The sequence below is a fragment of the Podarcis cretensis genome, assembly GCF_951804945.1.
Source record: "Podarcis cretensis genome assembly, chromosome: 3".
In the NCBI taxonomy this organism is placed as follows: Eukaryota; Metazoa; Chordata; class Lepidosauria; order Squamata; family Lacertidae; genus Podarcis; species Podarcis cretensis.
This window is the reverse complement of record NC_137172.1, coordinates 66,308,486-66,331,709: the sequence shown is the minus strand read 5'-3', so window position 1 is coordinate 66,331,709 and position 23,224 is coordinate 66,308,486. Positions and strand designations below refer to the sequence as shown.

At 39.4% G+C, this 23,224-nt stretch overlaps 1 protein-coding gene across 12 annotated transcripts in view; it reads left to right on the top strand.

Annotated features, from left to right (window-relative positions):
• L3MBTL3 (L3MBTL histone methyl-lysine binding protein 3) overlaps positions 1-23,224 on the top strand; it is a 58,792-nt gene that overhangs the window by 29,609 nt on the left and 5,959 nt on the right. For 10 of the 12 annotated variants that reach the window (XM_079970760.1, XM_079970758.1, XM_079970762.1 and 7 more), the window contains exons 11-18: positions 168-319; positions 5,384-5,460; positions 8,573-8,658; positions 10,289-10,399; positions 11,641-11,755; positions 12,782-12,884; positions 21,280-21,429; positions 22,194-22,325. In XM_079970760.1, the coding sequence (XP_079826886.1) occupies positions 168-319; positions 5,384-5,460; positions 8,573-8,658; positions 10,289-10,399; positions 11,641-11,755; positions 12,782-12,884; positions 21,280-21,429; positions 22,194-22,325 (926 nt within the window). The remainder of the gene's footprint in view (positions 1-167; positions 320-5,383; positions 5,461-8,572; positions 8,659-10,288; positions 10,400-11,640; positions 11,756-12,781; positions 12,885-21,279; positions 21,430-22,193; positions 22,326-23,224) is intronic. The other 2 variants (XM_079970756.1, XM_079970759.1) reach the window with 2 other exon arrangements.

The window sequence follows — 23,224 nt, the reverse complement described above, 5'->3', positions numbered from 1 at the left end:
CTTTTTAGTAGCAAGATTGTGGATTGATTGTGGATAGTCAAGAGACTTTTGGATGCATGGTTTATTATTATTAATCTGCATTTCTTTATTTCTTTTATATAGTGCTTTAGGTATTTAAATAGACCAGTTCTCTGTTCATTGTTAATTTTAAACTTTTCCGTGATTAGACGGTGATTCCATCAGGGTTTCGAGTGGGGATGAAGCTTGAAGCAGTAGACAAAAAGAACCCTGCATTCATATGTGTTGCTACAGTAACTGACATTGTGGACAGTCGTTTTCTGGTTCATTTTGACAACTGGGATGAGAGTTATGACTACTGGTATGCCTTTTTAAATAGCTTGTTTGTTGGAATGATAAGCATCCCCACAATTCTACCTTGTTAATTTATTGTTTTCACTCCTCCCCCCCCCCATGGTTGCTATGAACAGTAGTGCCTATATTTCATTAAGATGTCCCTAGATTTTTGACAATACAGTGGTACCTTGGTTTACAAACTTAATCCGTTCCAGAAGTCTGTTCTTAAACCAAAGCCGTTCTTAAACCGAGGCGTTCTTTCCCTAATGAGGCCTCCTGCCACCGGTGCCCTTCCACCATTCAGCTTCCGTTCGTAGACCAAGGTAAAGTTCGCTAACTGGTGCATTACTTCCGGTTTATCGGCATTTGTATACCAAATACTTCGTAAACAGGGCTGTTCTTAAACCAAGGTACCACTATAGTTGAAAGCTGCAAAGTATTATATGGTCTGATTAGTGTGTGCACACACACACCCCCTTATAAAAGTTTGCAAGTGCTGTTAACGTTTGAATTTCTTAGTTCTTTGCTGTGGATGGGGAACTGGATATGACCGCTGAGCCAGATCTTTATATCTCCTAGCCCCCAGTGGGCCATTAACATCATGTGAAGTGGTGCTTTGAAGCCTCAACAATCAGCTGTTTGTCAGGACTTCAAAATGCTGCACAGAACTCTCTTTGCAAGGGCCCAAATGGAAAAGCCATTCGAGAAGTTCTCTGCCAGGCGAAAGGTCACAGGTTCTCAAACCTTCCCTCCTTCCTAATCTTTCCAGCAACATTGCCCTTGCATGTGCTGGCACGGCTGCTCATGAGGAGAAGGAAAGATGCTAATATAGACAAGGCCAGCTGTGGAATATTACACAGAGAGCATTCTTTCTAGCATAGTGACAACACCAACAATATGGATGACAGTTGCACATTAAGTGGCAAAAAGCTGTCTGCCAGAAAAATGGTTTGTTCTCACATACACCACTGATCAGTGAAATTAGCTGAGCTGGTTACTTAAGAAGAGCATCCTCTCAGGAACTAAGGATTTTAGCATAGTGTCAACCAGAATTTTGGAACAATGTTCCTATTGAATTCAGAGAGACACCCACAATTCTGATGCTGAAAACATTCCACCAAGCACTTTTAGAGTTTTAATTTCATTCAGCGTTGGTCATTTGTCCTTTATTTTATTACTTAATTATCTAATTTTATGATGTCTTAATGATGTTATTGTACACTGTCACAATGCTCTTTTTTATTATTTGGCAGTGTATAAGCATTCATATAAATAAATTAAATTTCCTCAAGATCTTATCAAACAATCATCAAAAGAAATTGGATCTGCAAACCAGTAAGCAGGTCAATGGTAGTTCCATTATACTTCGTCAGCAGAACTGTCATGCTTTTATAAAGCTTTGGCTTAAACGTTCAATTAAAGGATACCACGTTGTAGTGTAAAAAGCATAGGAAATGCTCTTGATCCATCAGAAAAATGTCAAAATGCACAGTTGAACAATAACTTATCTTGAGGCAAAGACTCAGAAATAGTGAGCAAGAAATATATCAAGCGAATAGAAAAAGCTGACGCTGACACAAAACCCCACATGTACACTATAGAAAAGAATATAAATTTCCCCACCCCACCCCTCCTCTCCCCCACTCTTTTCCCCTGACCTTATACTATACCCAACACTAACATCTCATAACAAATGTAACTGATCTGTAGAAAAGACGTTACAACATGAAAGAAGAGACAATGCACGTACTTTTGTAAACCAAGAAAATCTTTAATAAAAATTATTTTTTTAAAGAAAAAGAAATAGTGAACAAGTGTTTGAGTTCTCCATAAATCTTCCTTAGATTGGTTTTCAAATTGAGGCAATATTGTTTCTCTCATTGGCTGTGTTTGCACATGACACTAAGCCAAACCTTGGCTTCATGCAAATGTGCAGACTGCCAGGGAAAGTAATTTCAGCTGCTTTGCTCCTCTCCAAGCCTTTTAGCACAGTCACAAAGCCATGGAGCAAAGTGGCTGTGATCACTTCTCAGGAGGCAGCACATTTGTACCATACTAGAAAGCCATAATTTGACTTCCCTGTCATGTGACACAGGCCATGGTTTACATTTGTTCTGCTTTGGAAAGGGCACATGGGAACATTTTGATTTTTAAATTGGATATGCAGATTGTGGGCCTTTTGACGTGGAGGTCTAATAATACAGTGGTACCTTGGGCTAAGAACTTAATTCGTTCAGGAGGTCCGTTCTTAACCTGAAACTGTTCTTAACCTGAGGTACCACTTTAGCTAATGGCGCCTCCTGCTGCCTCTGTGCCGCTGTCGCTCGATTTCTGTTCTCCTGAAGCAAAGTTCTTAACCAGAGGTACTATTTCTGGGTTAGAGGAGTCTGTAACATGAAGCATCTGTAACCCAAGGTACCACTGTAGTCTGATGTTTAGGCCATGAAACCTTCCATCTCCTTTTTCTAATGTGAATGAATGCCGTCCCAATGCTTGGCCACAGAAACGGGTGACCATTGCTTTGCTTTTAACACGTTTTTTGATACTCTTGAGCTAGTCATTCATGTTTAAGTGTGAGGCAGACTTGCTTAAGGAGGTGGGGTTGGTTGCTAGGAGAGCTTGAGAGCAAAGGCAGAATAAAACTGCATAATGTCAAAGGGCAAAGAAACTGAAGATAAAGCAGAAAAGAGAAAATATACCCTGGAACAGAAGAAAAAGAACCTTTTCTGAAGACACAGGGAGGTTGTTTAAAGCTGCTGCTTGATCCCGTTGGCATTAAACGTCATGGACATGCTGCATTCAAGTTCTGTTGAAAGCGCTGGGATTTGACTTTGACTAGCTTGTCTCATTGATTTTTAAATGGGATATGGGCACCTTTTAAACATTATAGCAGCATCACGTTTCCCAGGGGTTCATCCCTTGGCAGGGCTGCAACTTTTAAAGAGCTTGGAGCCATGCAGGTGGGCCCAGTGGCACAGGCTCCCAAACATGAAGTTGTGATTGACCCAACACCCACGGTTGCAGACCTTTTCACTCATTCCCCCCCCTAAAGTATTTATATGCAGTCTTTCAGAGCAGAGCCCTCTCAAGGCAGCTGGCAAAACACAATTTAAATGCCATAATACAGTTTTTAAAATACAAAAAGCCATTTCCCAAATTGAAATGTCAGCAGCTTAAAACAAGTTTTTGAAGCCAAGCTCAGAACAAACTTATTAAAATGCATATTGAAGCAGAAATGATTTTATGGTCCATTTTAAAATGATAGGGCATTTTATGTCTTGGGAGTGCTAAAGGCTCAGGGCTGCCACCAGAAGGCCCCGCCTATAGTGCCTGCCAGTCTGGTAGACTGTAATGGGCAGGCCAGCTAGCAAGGCCCCAGATACTAATCTTAGAGCTGGGCAGGCTCACAGGGATGTAGGTAGACCTTCAAATAAATAATGTGGTCCTTTAAAAAGTTACACCTACACTGGGATGAATCCATAGGAGAGTGGCCCCCACACCTGGTATCTGACAGAAGAATTTCTTGTTTCATGGAATAATAGAATCATAGAGTTGGAAGGGGTCAGAAGGGTCCTTAGTCCAACGCCCTGCAAAACAGGAATCTTGCCCAACATGGGGCTCGAACCTATGACATTGATATTAAGCTGATTGAGCTACCTCAGCTGCCTTAAGCATGATATACCTTCCCATCCCCCAAACTTTTGTCAAGAAAAATGAATGTAAACAAACTTTTGTCAGGGAAAAGTGTCTTCAGACTGAATGGAATATGGGGTAGGTACAGCTGTTCATTCCTAAAGGTAAAATATATGAATCTTTTACTTATTGGAAATTAAAGCAGCTTGGCTATTGAGTGAGGGAAAGAATTGCAGATTTGTAACATGTAGTTCTTACCTCAACATTTATGTTGCTCTCCTTTTGCTCACCGTCTATACATATTTTTTAAATTGTTTGCTATTTTATTAAATGTGAGAGTTGAAAAACGTAAATGAGATGAATGGGTTTTCGTTTTAATTTTGTGGATGCTAGAAGCTTACTTTAGGTTAAAAAAAAGTTGTCACTCTCAAAAGCCTTCAGGATACTCAGAAATGCTTAGGTGAGCTGTGAGAAGGGAAGAACCACCTCTTCATAGAGTAGAGCAACATATGATATTTCAGCATTTCCTTAAATTAACTTGACATATGTTCACAGTGAGTTTGACATCTGAGCACTAGATGGTGCTATAAGATGACTTGTGTATTATTAGAGTGATTCCTCTTCAGCAAGACCAGTATTCAGAACAGTATATACAGTATATTTAAAGGAATTTCTGTCTCTATACCCTTTCCATTTTGTTATAATGCAGCTATGAATCATCATTTTTTAAACTGTTGAAATACTATTATTACCTGATTACTTACAATTCAGGGGCTCATGGTAATACAAGTGATTTACAAATGAGAGAGCTCTTTTTCAGAAAAGAAGAAAGGTTCATAAGCATATGTACATTATGCCAGAGTCTTCAGACAGGATTCTGTAGAGTTGCCTATTAATCTTACTGAACTAGAGAGCTAGTTCTACCACAATAGAACAATTTGCACAGTTTGTATTTTATTGGCTTAAATGTTTGCTTCTCCTCCATATACTTGCATATGCAACTCACAGCATCTAAAAACATCTTCAGACATACACATTGGAAGAACAAAAAAGCTACAAAATGTAAGCTTGTAACTAGCCACTCAAATAGTTACTTACGGTGAATAAAATCAGTGCACTTTATTCTCTCTCCCCCCCCCCCCCGGCCTTCCTTTTTGGGTCATATATTAGCGTCTTAGGATTGTGTTTGCAGGTAACCATTTTTTCACTGGGTAATTTCTGAATGGTTTGTAAGGCTGGACTAATTCTTTAGCTGAATGTTTTAGGCCAAAAATTAATGTGCTCAGACAAAATTCCTTTGAGAGGCTGTTTCTTAGAGCTGTGGAGCTTGTCTAGCATTTCTGTTTACAGGCAGCCCAGATCTCTGTTGACCATAAGCTGCTTTAGACAGACCGTAGAAAGCTGTTTAAGACATTTATAGAAATGAAATCTAACTAAATCAACATTTCTCCTGCAGGTGTGAAGCGGCTAGTCCACATATTCATCCAGTTGGCTGGTGTAAAGAGCACAGAAAGACCCTTGTAACCCCTCGAGGTCTGTATGAAAGAGCACGTCTGTGCACAACTTTATTTCACAAGACTAGAAATTGTAATGTGGGATTACTTAGAGTAAAAATCCTCTCACTTTAAAAGTGAGCTTGCAGGGACAATAATGGGAGAAGGGAGAGAATAAAAAATTATGCCAGGATATTATGTACACTGGAAAAGGTGAAATCCTGATCATCCTTAAAGTACTTAAGATTTTAGAGGAACATTCAGAAGTGGCTTTGTTTTGACAGACAGTGCTTCAACTCACACAAATCAGGGCACCTGATTCTTGTCTTTCTTCCAATAGCAACTTAGGGACATAAGTTGCCTTATATTGAGTAAGTGTATCGGTCCATCTAGCTCAGTACAGTAGTTCCTTGGAAGCCGAATGCCTTGGCACTCATATGCTTTGGCTCCCGAATGCTGCAAACCTGGAAGTGACTTTTCTGGTTTGCAAACATTCTTTGGAACCTAAATGTCTGGTGCGGCTTCCGAATGTTTTGGAAGTCGAACAGGCTTCCGAATGTTTTGGAAGTCGAACAGGCTTCCGAATGTTTTGGAAGTCGAACAGACTTCCGGAATGGATGCCGTTCGACTTCTGAGGTACGACTGTATTGTCTAGACCGACTGGCTGGAGAAGCTGGAGACTGAGACCAGGACCTTAGATGCTCTACTGCTGAGCAACCATTGACTACAACCCTTAACTGTGCTGAATTTTAACAGAATAGGGAGCTCATGTAAGCCATTATGTGAATAAAGTGAAAAGACTACCATGCAAAAGAGAAAATGTGTTACAGAAAATGGTAATAACTAGCAGATGAGAATCAATAAACTGTGGAAATCATGAATAATACCTTGGAGCTATGAAATTAGAGCATGAAAATCTTCTTAAATGTACTATAAATATTGAACCTGCAAGTGATGTAATTGTAGCTTGCTAGTAGAGATTTTTGTAAAATAGCCCACACAGAGTGATGGTGTAATTCACTACCATATTATGAGTCACTTGGAAAAGTACTGCTTTGTAAGCTGTTACCTTTTAACAGTATGCATTTTATAAACAGAGAAAACTCAGATTGGCTTTCCCACAGTGACTATTTTCCCTCATGATAGTAGCCAGTATGAAGCTATATTCTGCATTTACAGTGTTGGTGGAAATTTTGTCTAAAAAGCAGCTTTGCTAAGATATTACTGGCTAGGCAGGGGACTATCTGCATTTAAAGCTGATGTGTAACTCCTAAAGGTTCAGATTAGTACTTGACTCAGTAAAACGTTAAGAGCTGGAATGCACAGGCCTTTTAGTTTTCGATGCTTAGATGCTCAGAGTCACAGCAGAATTTTGTCACTTTTGGTTCTTTATGTATTCTAATAATTCCAGTCTATTTTATACCAGAGATTCTAATAAGTGGGTTATCTTATTTTTAAATCTATAGTTGTAATGAAGCCACTGTCTTGACAGAACGAACTATTCTGATGTCACTGAAGTCCTTTTCGGGATGTTCAAACACATGTAGAAGGAGTGGGGACCTGATGCTGGGCAGCCCTGACATGAGAAAAGTTGAAGCCGGTCGACGCAGTGTGTTAGGTTTCAAACCGTTTTTGAAGCCTGTGTTTACAGTAACATGAGTACCGTATTTTTCGCTCTATAGGATGCACTTTTTCCCCTCTAAAAATGAAGGGGAAATGTGAGTGTGTCCTATGGAGCGAATGCAGGCTTTCGCTGAAGCCTGGAGAGCGAGAGGGGTCGGTGCGCACCAACCCCTCTCGCTCTCCAGGCTTCGGGCAGCTATCCACAAGCCTTCGGAGTGCGGCGGGAGTTCCAACTCCCACTGCGCTCCCTGGGCTTCAGGCAGCTGTCCGCAAACCTTTGGAGCGCTCCCCCAGCCCGCAAGCTCCGGGAGCGGTGGCAGGGCTGCGCAACCTTGCCTCCGCTCCCGGACCTGTTTCCGCTTCTCCCGCCCCGCGGGGAAACAAAGCCACGCACAGCCTCTCCCGGCTGGAGAGGTTGTGCGTGGCTAAAGAGGAAGCCAAGACAGCCAGCGGGATTGATCCCGCTGGCTTGGCTTTTTTGCTCTTTGGGGCTGGGGGGGGGAATAAATTTTTTTCTTTATTTCCCCCCCTAAAAACTAGGTGCGCCCTATGGTCCGGTGTGCCCTATGGAGCGAAAAATACGGTAACTGCCAAACAGCCACTTTAAGGGAGTGGTGACTCAAGAGATTCTTTGGTGTAATTACTTTTGTCCTGTCTCAAGCAATTGGAAGATGGTAACCACTTGGTGGTGTCCTAGTGCCCACTCAAGAAAAAGGGGCTCACCTCTGGAAGAGGAAGTGGCACGAAGCAGCAGAGGGCTGAGGAAAGAAGAAGGGGGTAGGGAAAGAAGAGGCAAGAAGGCAAATGAAGGCTGAAGGAAATAATGCAGAAAAGGAAGGGTATTGAAGGAAGTGAATGTGTAAACACTGGAAATGATGTAGTTGAAAAAGAACAGGGAAAATATGAAGAGATAGTCCAAATGAATATGGTGTGTGGGAGAAGCACACAGACAGGTAAATAGGTGGCCTTATGCATATAGTTCTTAGGAGAACAACCAAGGAACAAGCAAAAGTAGGATTAGAAAATGTGCAGAGGAGAAAGGTGACTGGGATCGTGTGAGGATTAAATGTTCATTTATTTATTCATAACTGCAGGACTCTGATCTGCTCAGAATCCTTAAAATAATTGTTACTGAGGGCCGCCAGAGGCTTACTTCTACCATAACCTTTTAATCATTTTTAAAGTTCAGGAGCTTCGCTTTGATGATGTTGTGTTTTAACTGTATGACAACACACATTAGAGTAAAACGTACACATCCTCTGAAAACTAGTCAGAAGGAGTGAAATAATATGAAAAATAGATGTGGGTCTTCTCAAGGTGAGATATGAGAGAGGTGGCTTCGGGAGCTTGGGTCTCTCCACAGGGAGGCTGACAAGTCCCATTATTCATATTTTGCATTGCAGGATGGCAGAAGGAGTGCAAGCATATTTATTCTTCTGTTGCTTCTTTAAACCTAACAAGTCCTGAAAAACATCCTAACTCTGTGTTGCGTGACATAATTACATCTTGTATCATCATTTATTTTCCAGACTATCCACATGCCAAGCATTTTTCTTGGGAGAAATATTTGGAAGAAACTAGTTCTTTACCAGCACCTGCCAGGGCTTTTAAAGTGGTAAGAAAAATGTGCAGTGTTCTCATATGCCTATCTCATGCTTCATGGCTGTTCCTATGCTTCGTGGCTTCTACTGGTAGAAACTTCTCCTGGGAGGAGTTCTGCTCATGTGACAGTATAGGAAAGAAGAGAGGGGACTTTCAGTGATACTTCCTTTTCCCCTGCAGCTCCCTTGTGCCCCTTGAAAATCTGCTTTGGAGAACTGGCAGGGCAGGGGCTCCAGGAGAAAGGAGAATCATCAAATAGTAAATAAATAAATGCCTATAAATTAGTGACCACCACTACCTCGGGCCCAAACTCTACACATGTGTGAGTGTTTTTTCCTCCATAAATTGCCAGAGTGGAGAGGGGAAATCCAGAGTGTGGCACCACTGCGCGAAATCCTAATCCATATTGTGAGCATGCATAGCTGTAGTTTGCGTTCGGGAAAAAGCTCATTTGCCCCAAAGCTTCCTTCCCCCTCTCAAACACAAATTGCAAGCGAGGGTCCCTAGTCCAGCCAGCTCCTGCATGCTGGCAGTTTAAGAAAAAAGAGACTGATTCTATAATTAGCCATAAATTCTATTAATTCACTGCACAGTATATGAATAATTCCTTCCTTTTTCTATTCAGATTCTGCTGGCAGTCAGTTTTGTTGATGACCCTCACTTGTAGTTTTTTTGAGAGAGGAAGAAAACTTTCCATCTATCCACACCATTCATTGTTTTATAAAATTATTTAGCTTAGGTGTTATATATAAACATGTAACCTTAATGGTTTAAAAGCTACCAATGTTTCAGCTTTGGAGGCAAGTTTCAGTTCAGCAGGTACACAAAAACAACAGCTAAGTAAATCAGAGGGTTGAGGGTAAGAGAGAGAGAAATTGGCATGATCATGAAGCCACAAAGTCTACCTTTTGGGACAGATATTCTGCTGGTGTCTTGGCCAGTAAGTCATAGCAAAATATGAAAAAAAATGAAAGAATAGTAAAGCAGGCAGCCACAGTAACAACAAAGCAGACGGCAAACACGTTTAAAACTGAGCTATAAACAAAGTAGCATATAATAGTATATTGACTTTTCAGCTTGCAATCAACATGCATATCAAAATAATAATATTGCTATTTTGTAGCTGTCAAGGCAAGATGCTCAGGCAAACGTTTATTGAGTATGTCTTTTCTTTCTCCACCCTACTGTATAATGAAGAAGCTAAATAATTTCTCCCACTAGAGGTAGATGTGGGAAGTGTAGATTGAAATCCCATCAAAGTATTTCAACAGTATTAAAAAGGCTGGACATAGGAAAAGGGAAATTTGCAACAACCATTTCCTCCCACTTCCCACTCATAGAAGTCTCAGCTGGACCAAAGAGCTTTTCAGCAGTGGAAGGACACAATTGCATACAACACAACGTCATTAACAAAGGGGTTTTTTTAAAGCTGTGAATGCCAGTTTAAGTAAGTGCATATGCTGTTTTAAATTTTTAGTTTAATTGACATCAATTATTAATTGTAAACTATGGGAGCAGCTGTAACAAATCTGATTAATGTTTTTTTTTTTTTAAAAAAAAATTCTTTTATATTTTCTTTTGGTTATTTTTAATAGAAAAGAAGGATATAAATAATAAGCAGCTCAATCTCTTCTTTGTTGTAGAAACCTTCTCATGGATTCCAGAAGAATATGAAACTTGAAGTAGTTGACAAGAGAAATCCTGTACTAATCAGGGTCGCAACCGTGGTAGATACTGATGACCACAGAATTAAAGTAATTCATACTTTTAAATATATTTTAAAATTACTGTATTGAAGAATCCCTTCTGAGTGGTGGTATCATGTTACACACACTGTCCCACATGGCTTCTCCATTCACTCCCATAGAAGGGAGAACAAACACCCACAGGCGTAGAAATGATTTCCTTCAATTAAAGTGAATGAAGACTGCAAACCCAGCAGTTCCATAATCACACATGAGGCTTTAGTTCCGGCTGAGTTGAGCACTAATCTCCAGTCATTTTACTGCAAATTCCACCTGAAATGTATTGCTTGGTACATTGTGTCCAAAAAGTATTGAAATAAAGGTATACGTTCAGTCATATCCTATTTCATCTTGTACGATGCTAGTCCTTCAGACCCCCATTCATTTCCTCTTAGATATGATATAAAAATGAAACTAGCAAGAAAAGAAAACATTTAAAACATTTTTACTACCGTACGTGTTTTAAACTCCATGACTTGTTAACAGCGCTTTTATCTGCTGGTTGTTTTTCGGAACTACTTTCTTACATATCTACAGTGTTTGGTATCACTTATGGCTTGCAGGATGGGGAATAATTTTAGAAAACCAGAACTAGATGCCTCAAATAATGCAAGCTTAACTCCTCAAAACTTTCATCCTGTTCTAGATAGTACTTAACCTTTTTATCATCATCATCATCATCATCATCATTATTACTTAGTGCATAGTAGCAGTATAACTGGTGTGTTTGGGGCAGGGGAATTTCAGGGGGATGTGGGTGGGGCAAAAATTGTGGCGGTCCATCAGGGGCTCAGTGCCCTATTTTTATTGTATGCCTGTGCCTGCAACAGTAGGATCTGTCAAAAGCACTGGAGAAGATTCACTGTATGGTCAGTGAGCTGTGTTTAACTTGATGCATCACAAGTTATTCTGGCCTCACATAGACTCATACTGAGGACCATTCTGTACTAAAGAAATTGTTAAGCTCATGCATCAACACTTTAATAAACTAGTTGTCATTGTGGTCTATTTCTTATCTCAGTAAATGCAAAAGCTGTTGTAATTTGTAAGACGAGAGCCTGGTAGATAATTCTGAATTACTTGACAAACTTTTTCTCCCACACACCCTTGTCCAATACATAATCCCTGAAATTTGAACAAATGGATTCTCTTAACCATTATGTTCTCTAATGAAAGCCAAGCACTCTTGGAGATTGCATGGGAATAGAAATTTGCTTAAGTTTGAAATGTAATATTCCTTTGTGTTCTAGGTCCACTTTGATGGCTGGGATAGTATTTATGATTATTGGATCGATGCAGATAGCCCTGATATCCATCCTGCTGGCTGGTGTGGGAAAACTGGACATCCTCTTCAGCCCCCACTTAGTGAGATGTTCTATAAGATATAGTAGAAGTTTAAAGAAAGGATATTGAATACCTGCCCTTTGTTTGATGCCACCTCTGTAATACTGAATAAGTCTAGTATGCATAACAAAGCCAGTATCTTTGAAGCAAATAACCTTGGTACTGGAGACTGGGAAATAGTGATATTCTTAATTTCTGACTTGATATTAAATATGAATTCACGTTGCTCCAGATCATGGCAAAATTATAGCTCTTTATAAATTCACATTCTGAACAAAGGATGAACAGTTTTTGTTTTTGTTTTTAAAAATCTTTGCTATGCCTTCATGTGCTTAATCAATTGATCTAACCCTTTTGTTGATTAAATGTTGCATCCCTATTATTTCACTGTAAAAAATAGAAACCAGTATATGAATGCTTTTAAAACATCCTCTAGATTCTGAAGAAATATTTCTAAAGTATGTGATTGACTTAGAAAAAGTGATGTGGCATATTAGAGCCAAGTCAGTTACTGCTGTAATAGTTTATAGAATCATAGAATTGTAGTTAGAAGTGAATACTTGGAGGATCAGTTGAGAATAATGCTTGCTCTTGGAAACACTTGATAAATTAACCTCTTAAGTTGTAGTTTCCTTATTGAGAAAAATTTTCTGGGCGGAAGAGGGTGTTCATTTTTTGCAGGAGGAGTTAAATTTTCAAAAACAAAATAGAAGAAATAAATTCTTAATAGCTTGTGAAAGAAATTGCATCTATATCCTGAATGCAGGAATATTTATGTGCAGAATAACATAAATCATTGTTTGATTCAATATTCATACAATCGAGTCATAATTTATTAAAGAACAAAATACTTGTCAGTTTTTGACTAACAAGATAATGAAATGGTTGCAGGAGATTTTAGTAAGGTTTAAATATTTTATCTTGGTAATTTGTACTTGTTGGTCTTCAGCATCTTAAACAGATGTTCACTAGAGTTTGCCTAAACGTGAGACATAACTTCCATTCTTACAAATGCCTTGCATCTTACCTCCCATATTATTTGTATAGGTCCTTTGGAATTGGTAGAAGCTTTAGAACAAGGAGGATGTCCCACAGCGGGCTGCAAAGGAGTTGGACACATAAAAAGAGCCAGACATACGGGCCACCACAGGTATGTGTGAAATAGCTAAACTTGGATGTCCAATTAGAATCTGCACATACTTGATTTCTAACACAAGCTTATACACACGTCTCCTCGGAAGAAAGTTCCATGAAGTTCAATAAAACTTACACCCAGGAAATGGGGTATAGAATTGCAGCCTTAATTGCTGTTTGTGAAAAAGAAGATGTGGACTAGAGGAAGAAAACAGGAATTCAGGTTACCTCTTTGGAATGAACATGGAAAGGTTTGGAACTTCATTGGTATGTTCTGGTTTAAAACTCAGTTGTGTGATGTAATTCTTGCTGGGTTTTCTCTCTCTCTCTCTCTCTCTCTCTCTCTCTCTCTCTGTGTGTGTGTGTGTGTGTGTGTGTGTGTGGTTTTACATCTTTATACGCACACAAACAATGTAGCCTATTGTCAGGGAACTGCCATCAGAGCAGGTGGTGGAAGGGCTCAAGGAGGTTAGGAGAGACTTAACAGCAGAGGAAGGAACCAGCAGGGGGAGAGAAGGAGCTCCGAGGGAAAGGGAGTCGGAAGAAGGGCTCTGGGACACTTCCAGCGAAAACAGTGAGGAGGTTTCAGGACCTCCTATAGGGACACCCACACCTCGCCGGAAACTGTCACGCCGAGAGTCCAGAAGACGCGTTTCCATTAAGGAGCTTTTATGTTGGAAGAGATTCCGCAAACGCCCACTGTCGGATTCTGCCAGCGACTGAGGGAGCCATGCTTAAGGGCTCCGCTAAAGACAGAGTTTTGCTAAGCTGAGCAAACCCTGAGGGACTAAGCTTTTACGCACAAGCAGCTCATCATCCCATCACACCTATCTTTACAGAGTAGTTTTCACAGGTTTGTGCAATTGGTGAGCACATCAGTGTTTCGTCTTTGGGTATCTAAGTGCGCCTGATAGCCTCTATTGAAGTAAAAACATGTTGTTTAGTCACTACTGTCAGCTAGATAGACATAGTTAAATGCTAACTTGGTTAATATACCCATCTGTGGAATGTACCCCTTACTTTGTGCCAATTACTACTCCTTCTGCTTAATCTAGAAATCAACACTCTTGTTCTTCATTATCACAGAGACTCACTCCTTGTCACAGAGACTCGCTGGAAGGAAATTTTTTATTTTGTTTAGAAATGCGTGTTTCAGAATTTCTGATCTAAGCACCACTCAAAATAATTGGAAAACAGATAAAATATATTATTAGTTTCTCCCCCTGCCCTTTCTTCAGGCATTTGTCATTGTGTGTTCAATGAGTGAGATGGGAGAAGTGAAGACGGGGGGACTACCCCCTCCCCCTGCCTCTGCCCCATTGCTGTGCCCATTGCCCTCCATGAATTGGAGCAACTATTTGCAGTAGGGGGACTTGTTTGTACATGCGTACATATATACATAATATAGCATATATACATAGATATCTGGTTGAAGATGAAAAGCATCAATATAAAGCAGGTCAGCACAAATATGTACTATATTTGTTACTACATAATGCTAAGGAGAAAGAAAACTAATTCAGTTATAAATTGTATTTGCTGCTACTGCAGTCTTACAATTCAGTTTGAGTACAAATTCAACTATATTAAAATTACTGGGACATTTAGTTCAATAAGCACTCAGGGGAAAAAATAGCAGGAGCCTACAGGTTTCTGAATCCAAGTCATCCTAGAATCCTCAGATTGTGTCCCACTGTCCACTTGAATTAAAAGGACAATATAAAATGGATATAATTATCTACGTCAGGCTTTATTCCGTGGGTTCTTTCATCTCAGCACTGAAAATGTACTTTAGAATTTTTTTATGACAAGGTGCATTTATGCTGTCAGAGCATGTGTCTGAGAGTAGGCAGATTGGCCATTTTCTGATAAGTGTTTTGCTTGAGCTGGATGAAACCTGCGGTGATTAATTATGGCAGGGTTAAAATGAGCACCTTTTAAAATGTAGATGTTAAAAAGGGCTTTGGGGGTTCTGCTTTGCAGAAAAGTGTTTGGGCTTGCATACAAATGGGAGTGTCTGGTGTGTTTATGTGAGGAATTGTGTATTGAATGTCTTACAAAGTATACCTTATAATACAAAGGTCAGCCAACGTAGAATTGATTTTAAGATTCCTGTATAACTCACCTGGTTGTGGAAGAGTGTGAAAATCTGCATAACCTCAGAAGCCCTAGGAGGGGGCGGACAAGGAGCTGTCCTGCTATTGTATACCATTTTGTTCTGGTGTCAACAACCCAATGTAGGGTATAACATGATTAATTTTTGATGATTTATGGTTGGCTTGTTAAATGGAGACCTGGAGGCTATGCTGCTTGGGAGGATTTACGAATTGATTTAAAACACCAACACAGTGGTTTAGAGGATGGAGAAACATGCTGCAAGCTCATGCAGTCCCTCTTCCTCCTCCTCTTCCTCCATCTCCATGTTACTGTTTGTTTTTAATGACATCTGAACTGAACAACTATGGTTAATGGCAACTTCCAAGCTTCAGTGGTGTAGTGGAAGGGAAACTTGGGCGAATGCAGTCCTTCTGCTCTTTCCAGAGCAGAAGTGATGAAATCATTTGCTGGAGTACCAGGGTAATTGATGGTGTCTCCTGGCTCAGGTGAGTGACTGAAGAGACAAAGAGGCTTTAGCTGGCTGAATATCTTTTGTTGACGCTTAATGTGTTTTGCAAGTTTAACCTATTCATTCAGAAGTCAGCACCCCTAAGTTTAATGGACCTTACACTCAGGTAACTATATATAGGACTGGAGTCCTTCTTGAAAGACTGGACATTATTCCTTCATTTCTGTAGTAAACATTCCTTGCACAGCTACCTTTTTTGACATCAGTTTGGATTCTCCTTTGAGGGGCTATGGATTTAGGGTTTGGGGGTGTGGCTATGGGGGCTGTCATGATTAACTCCTGCATTAAGAGTTTAGCAAGACACCTTTTTGTTGTTTAGTCATTTAGTTGTGTCCGACTCTTCGTGACCCCATGGACCAGAGCATGCCAGGCACTCCTGTCTTCCACTGCCTCCTGCAGTTTGGTCAGACTCATGTTTGTAGCTTCGAGAACACTGTCCAACCATCTCGTCCTCTGTCGTCCCCTTCTCCTTGTGCCCTCCATCTTTCCCAACATCAGGGTCTTTTCCAGGGAGTCTTCTCTTCTCATGAGGTGGCCAAAGTATTGGAGCCTCAGCTTCACGATCTGTCCTTCCACCTAGTTTGTGCTAAACCATAGTTTGTCATAGTTGAACATGGTTATGGCAACCCAGAAATGGAGAAGGGAATTCGTTTACAAAGGAAGAGAGAGAACAAGCCTACTTGTATATTTCTCAAACTGAGTTTGTACTGCTCATGTGAAAATCTCTTTTTACTTTGCTTTATTAAAAAACCAAAATGGAAACCAAGACAAATCAACTTCATTTGGTGCTGAGTTCCAAAATAAGCCATCTGCATAATACAGTGCTAACGTAGTAGTCCTGTTTTAAGAACTGTAAATCTAAAGCATTCACTTAAAAACGAAAGTTTTTTCCTAAAATTGGATACAGCACCTGTCTTAAAAGACATGAGTTATGCCTCAGTTCCTCCTACAGTGTAATTTGGTTTTATATTTTTAGTTGTCTTTTGTTTGTTTTACAGATTAAAATTTCCATTAACCATGTGTGTTGTATGGGACTGAATCATCTCCATTTTTCTTTCAAATGCAATACTGAAGTTCATTTGCATTTCTAAGTTTTTAAAACAGATTTTGACTGTGCGGTCATGTCAATAAATTGATTATTGAAATTGAGCAATGTACAGATAAATTTACCGTTTCCTGAGAAAAAGCTTCATTTATTTGAATCCCTCCTGGTTTAAAGGCAGGAAGATTAGCTTGCCTGGTGTCTCCTGTGAATAAATTGTGTGCTTTTTAATTCATACATTTTTAGTTAAATGCTTTATTTGTTTTTTGTATAGTTCCTGTACAACTTGCTGGTTGTTTTAAAACATAGTGAGCAAAGAAGGACAAACTTGGGCAAAATGCTTTCATTGTAGTTGTGGATCGAATGACATCACAGCTCCCATTGATTTTTAAGGTGCTAAGGTTTTACTCCAAAATTATATATTAGTTTCCCTATTTTCTAACATTGCAGTAGCAAGGAGATGGTTTTCCTTTCCTTTTATTTTTTGATTCTTTTATATTTTTTTACAAGTGTATATAATGGCAGAGATCTGAAGAATCTTGTGATTCATCCCATGCGCCAAAGAGCCCTCCATGCTATCTTTTGAAACTAAGTAGAGGATGATGGCCCCAGAATTCAGTTGTGATCAAGGCGCACAGTTGGAGGCTGCAGTCAGTGGCTAAGGAGTCAGACCAGGTTGAGGACTCTGAACTTTCTTCTGCAGATCAGGAGATTACTGATCCTGAGGCTGACAAACAACCCATAGCACAACCTCCAGGGCTTGTAGAGCCAGAACCTGACTCACAGATGTCTTATTCTCACAGATGCCTTCCGCTGAGCCTGAAAAAACAAATGTCCCCCACAGTACCTCACCGGGCAGGAGGCTGTGTCTTCAGGCCAGAAGGTTGGCCCTTTAAGAATCTTAAGTTCTCACCAAAAGGGGTGGAGCCTGGGAGAGATGCAGGTGGAAGCTTTAAATGGCTTTCAGTCTTTGTCAGAGCAAGTTGTTCACTCGGAACTCTCCATGGTACTGCAATCCTGACCTGCCACACACTGCTTTACGAGGACAGAGTTTCAAAAGTAGTTTGAATCGCTTCAGTTTTTCAGGGAGAAATGTAAAAAAAATATTTCCGTGTATGCCCTAGCTCTCAGATTTGTTGAAAGTAGATATTTGGATCTTGGTTGTGATATTCAACAAAAGCATCCCCAGCACCTACTTGAGCCCACCCTAACCCACAGTTTTTTATAAGAACTAATAGAAGTGAATGAGAAAGAAAGGCAGTTCAGTGTGAAGTGAAAGAACAAGAGAAGAAAGGCTGGCAACCCAAATGGAAGTGCATGATTGAAACAAATAAATGCACTAAGGAAGAATGCCAGTAGTATTTCTTCTATTATAAGACACTCTTCGCATGCTGCGATCTGGCATTCTTTCTGTCAATAGCAAAAGAGCTGCAAAGGCCTCCAGTACTGAAGAATTGATCTCTTTTCCATTCTGGAAAGCATCTGTAAGGATTGAATGTTGCCCAGAGCCAAATGCTTAAAGGAAAACAATTAAAGTTGATTAGCACAACATACAGCTCCTTTGGTCCAAACCTGAAAAATACCTGGTGTTTTGGACTACCCAACAGAATAAGTTAAAGACTAAAAAGAGACTGGGATTGCTCTTTGTCTTTACATTTGCCATTTCAGAGTGGTTATATAGATTGCTAGGTTACTGCTCGGAGGAAGATGCTTGTGATATCAAAAGGAATTATGTCACAATGAGGGATAAATGTGAAATGGTAAGTGGGAGGATAGCTACTGTCTTGAAAAGAGAAGCCACAGGTAAATTGTGAGCTCATTTCCCCCCCCTTATATTGTACAAAAGCAGTCCTTCCTAAAATAACAATAAAATGAAAAGAAAAGAAAAGAGTAATTCTCTTTCACAGTAGGTGTTCTAGTTTATTGACAAGTAAAGGAGAATCTCTTTCATATACTTTCTGTTGTGTCTGGGAAAGTGTCGAAGCTTCATTTTGTGCATTCAGTTAATAGTTACATATCTGTGTTACTGTCAAAAGTTAAGAGCAATTTTAGGCAATTTGTGCGGCACCTAGGACTTGTGGGGACTATGATGCCAATTTCAGTTCCTAATTAATTTTATTTCATTTTGTAATTTTCACCTTGCTTTAGAAGTGTGATTTCTTTAATTTATCCCCTTCCTTTTTAATGTATGCTATCAAATACTTCAGGAAATGTTTGTCTGCTTCTGGCAAAAAGCTCTGAAGCCAAGTGTCCTGTGAAAGCCAATGCTATATTCATACAGATGAAGCAGCTTACTTAACAAAAATTGCACTTGGACTTTCAATTCAGATTCTGAAGTTTCCCCAATTCCTCTTAGCATTTCATTTTGGGCTTCCAATCTCATTGCCTACTATTACGCTTGAACAGAAGTTCTCAAACTATGGTCTGCGAGTCACTGAGGGAAAAAGGCAATGTCATGCTCTTCTGATGGTTATGTTGGCGCAAGCATTGTAGCTTGTGAAACAGAATAATCCCCCCCCTCCTCCTCCTCCTCCTGCATGCTATTCTGGGGATTCTCCCAATTCTTCCTGAGCTAATGGGGGGTGGGGGGGGAGAGAAGTCCTTGCATAGGGCTTTCATGGACAAGTCTAGAAGCTTCATCTAGGTGGTTTGAGAATAATATCAGTAATATCTTTACTTGGTCTTGTACTTGGTTAATTTTTTTCTAACAACAGAGATTGTGGCTGTTTTGAGTAGAACTCAATTTACCAAGGAGGCTAATCGGATTTTGGCCTAGGGCCAGTGGTTTTCATAGCCAGTTTTGACAATTATGACTATGCCAAATGAAAAAAGTTTATAAGTGGTCTGCTGAGACGCCTAGCCATTTTGAAGTCATTCATATATATTTTTTTTATAAATATTTATTAAAAGTTTTTTTTTTTAATCACCATACAAATAACAAAACAAGACAACACATATCATAACATATTTTCTTAACTTCTTTGGACTCCCTCGCATCTCCCGCTCCTGCGTTCCTAATTTATGAATACCTAACCAGCAATTTATCCCCTTATTTCAATTCTTATTATCTATTTTTCCAGTGTTGTATTTCTAATTTTAGATATCGTTTATTCAAACCTGAAAAATAAATTTAGCCTGATAATTATCCAAATTTTGTCTTTTCTTAAATTTAACTTATCTTCATATTTCACTTCATCTAGCTTAATGGTGCCAAGTTATTTATAATCTAGCATCCTTCTTAACATTCATACAGTTTGCAATGTTTCTGTAGGTAGGTCTTGAATTTCTTCCAGTCTTCTTCTACCGTCTCCTCTCCCAGGTCTCGGATTCTGCCAGTCATCTCGGCCAGTTCCATGTAGTCTATCAGTTGCATCTGCCATTCTTCCAGTGTGGGTAAATCTTGGGTTTTCCAGCGCTTGGCAACGAGTATCCTTGCTGCTGTTGTTGCATACATGAAAAATGTTCGGTCCTTCTTTAACACCCTCTGGCCGACAATACCCAGGAGGAAGGCCTCTGGTTTCTTAGGGAAGGTATACTTAAATACCTTTTTCAACTCATTGTATATCATTTCCCAGAAAGCCTTCACTCTAGGGCATGTCCACCAGAGGTGAAAAAAGTTCCTTCGTTCTCTTTACATTTCCAACATTTGTTATCAGACAAATGGTATATTTTTGCAAGTTTGACTGGGGTCATGTACCATCTATATATCATTTTCATAACATTTTCTTTCAGAGCATTACATGCAGTGAAATTCAGCCCAACGGTCCACAACCTTTCCCAGTCTTCAAACATGATATTATACCCTATGTCCTGTGCCCACTTTATCATAGCTGATTTGACCATTTCATCTTGTGTGTTCCATTTTAACAGCAAGTTATATACATTCTTGAAAGTACCTTAGTCTTAGGCTCTAACAATTCTGTTTCCAACTTCGATTTTTCCACCTGGAATCCTAACTTTTTATCTAGTTTAAAAACTTCTTTAATCTGAGCGTAATGTAACCAATCTCGCACTTTATCTTTCATTTTTTCCATACTCTGCAATTTCCAGTTATCTCCATCCTTTTCTAATATTTCCCAATACTTCGGCCATTCGGCCTCCATATTGAGTCTTTTCCGGGCCTTAGCTTCCAATGGTGAAAGCCACCTTGGAGTTTTATTTTCCAATAAGTCTTTGTATTTTGTCATTTTGAAGTCATTCATGAGGGAAGAACTATGCCCATGGCAGTAACTCCTTCCCTCTGTTTCCAGCATAGACCCAATTTGACATTGGAGCTGAACAGTTACTATCAAGAAAGGTGAGTCAGGCAGAAGGGAGCAGTATTTTGGGATGTCAGTAACACCTAAACACCTGAAAATACTACAGAAAAGGCACAGTGCCTTCCACTACATGACAGAAATGACTTGTGGTGCTTTGTATGCCAGGGAAGGGGGAAAACAAAGTTGGCTGCTTCTACCTGAACAAACTAAACTGAAGAGAAGAGCTATTGACATCTTATGGCACAAGAAACCTACAAATGAATTTCTTTTATCAGTACATTTCCCTGATGAGGAACTTCCAAGTGTTGTGTGCTCAAATTTAGTTGGCACTTTAGTTCTAAAGTAGGAGTCCTACAAGACATTTTTACTTGTATAGGTTAATGGATTGAGACAGGTTCCACCTAACTTGTAATCTTTAGGGTGTTCAGTTCAACTGGGAAGTCTTTTCAATGTCTAATCTCTTTCTTCTGCTTCAATTTTTCAGTGCTCTCAGCTGCCCATATTCTGAGATAAATCTGAGCAAAGAACATATCCTTTCAGACCGCTTAAGTGGAGAGATGCCTCAGAGTATTCCGCCTCTGCATTGGAACCGGAAGCCAGAAGCAAACGAAAGATCTGCATCTCCTGTAATCAGGTAATTATGACAGAATTTTCCTTTATATGTAGCTTATAGTACTTGCAGACTTAGATCAAATGCTAACCTTTCGGCACCTGCTAAAATCATTGTTTAGGCAAACCTATCCAGAATGCTTAGAAATGCTGATTTGAATTCTAATATTTTAATTTTCTGTATGTTTTAAAGTATTGCATTTTTTCTTGATTTGAATCTTTTATCTTTTTAGAGGGTTTTTTCTTACAATCAAATGATATATAATTTTTATGAACTAAATAATATACAGATTACTTTTTTTCAATTAGAGCAAAATCAGATATCTGGTTAACATTTACATAATTTCAATTTTATTTATAATAACACAGAATAGTAAATAGATTTCAACCCCTATTTGAAATATTTGTATCATCTCCAGGTTCGGATCCTATTTCCTCCCTTTGAATGGAAGCTCCTGCCAATCATAGAAGGAAATGTGCTCATGGAGGGATCCCTTTCCACTTATGGAAAAACCTCCATGAGCCCCAACTATCCTTCCATGATTGCAGGTTTGATCCTGGAGTTGGGGTGCAAATAAATCCCAAAAAGAGATTTCCATATTTGTGTGCAATTGTATTTTCTAAATAGGAATCAATCTCAAATTGTAAAGATCTGAATAGCAGATAAGGAAATTTTATATGGTATTTTCCTACTGCATGGTGTTCAGCTTGCTATTAATTCTTCGATTCTTTGATTAATTTTGACATGAATGTAGGATTTTGAAAGCTTGTCCTTTTATTTTAAATCAGTAATAGAAAATGTCCCAGTCCCATTGTCCTAAAATCTTCAGCTCATCTCCATTCATCAAAGCAGGAAGACACAGAGGTGAAACCTCTTTGCAAAAAGCCTCTAATGTTTGATGTCAAAGAAAAGAACTACAGGTATCCTTTCAAATATGTTAAAAATAAAGAATACTCCAGCTCTGATGCTCATCATCCTAGTGCCAGGAATTGCTTTCCTGAATTAAGTGCTTTGTGCAGGTGTCCTACTTGTTAGATGCACCGTGTCATATAAATGATGCACTCTGTTACTAGAAGTTAGGGGATTAGGAATGCTTACTTGTGCTTGGCAAATAAGCTGGTGATTATGATTCAGTGAAGAGAGTGTTCCATGCATCATAGCAGGTTGACACTTCAAGATCTCGCCTTTTGGAAAAAACAGTGGCAGCTGCCACACGGTGGGTGGGTCTTTTGTACCAGGGGTCAAACTTGTAGTATCCTTCCCAGATAACACTAATGCTGTGCTAATCAACATGATCAGGCATGCACAAGAGCATTTCTGATGCAACTATTCAGGCTAAGAATAAGCATCTCAAGCATACTGTCTCAAGTGGTTGTTTGAGTGCTTGGTGAGTCAAGGTTGTCCTAGCTGTCAAGAGTTGAGTACTTTTTCTATTGAACAGGGGAAGCGAAAGGTATCTAGTTTAGATATAGGCCACATTGCTTTCTTCTGTGCAGTTTCTATAGAAACTAGAATGCCATAACTGAAACTAGCTCAGCAAAGCATTGCACTAAGAAAATACTAACTGGTGTATGTGCGACATACTTTTTGGAAGCATATTTTTAAAAACATTGTATTGGAATTGAGTACATGATTAGAAGTAGTAGGTTCTCATGGTACTAACTGATGTAATGAATTAAAAGTTTATCCAACTGTGTTCCTCCACTGTTTGGTTCAGCAGAAATTGCTGTAAGTGAAAAATGAGGCAGTTTTTGCTGATTTTTGTATACACATCCAAACGGGTGTGTGTGTGTGTGTGTGTTGCGTTGCTGTACAGGGT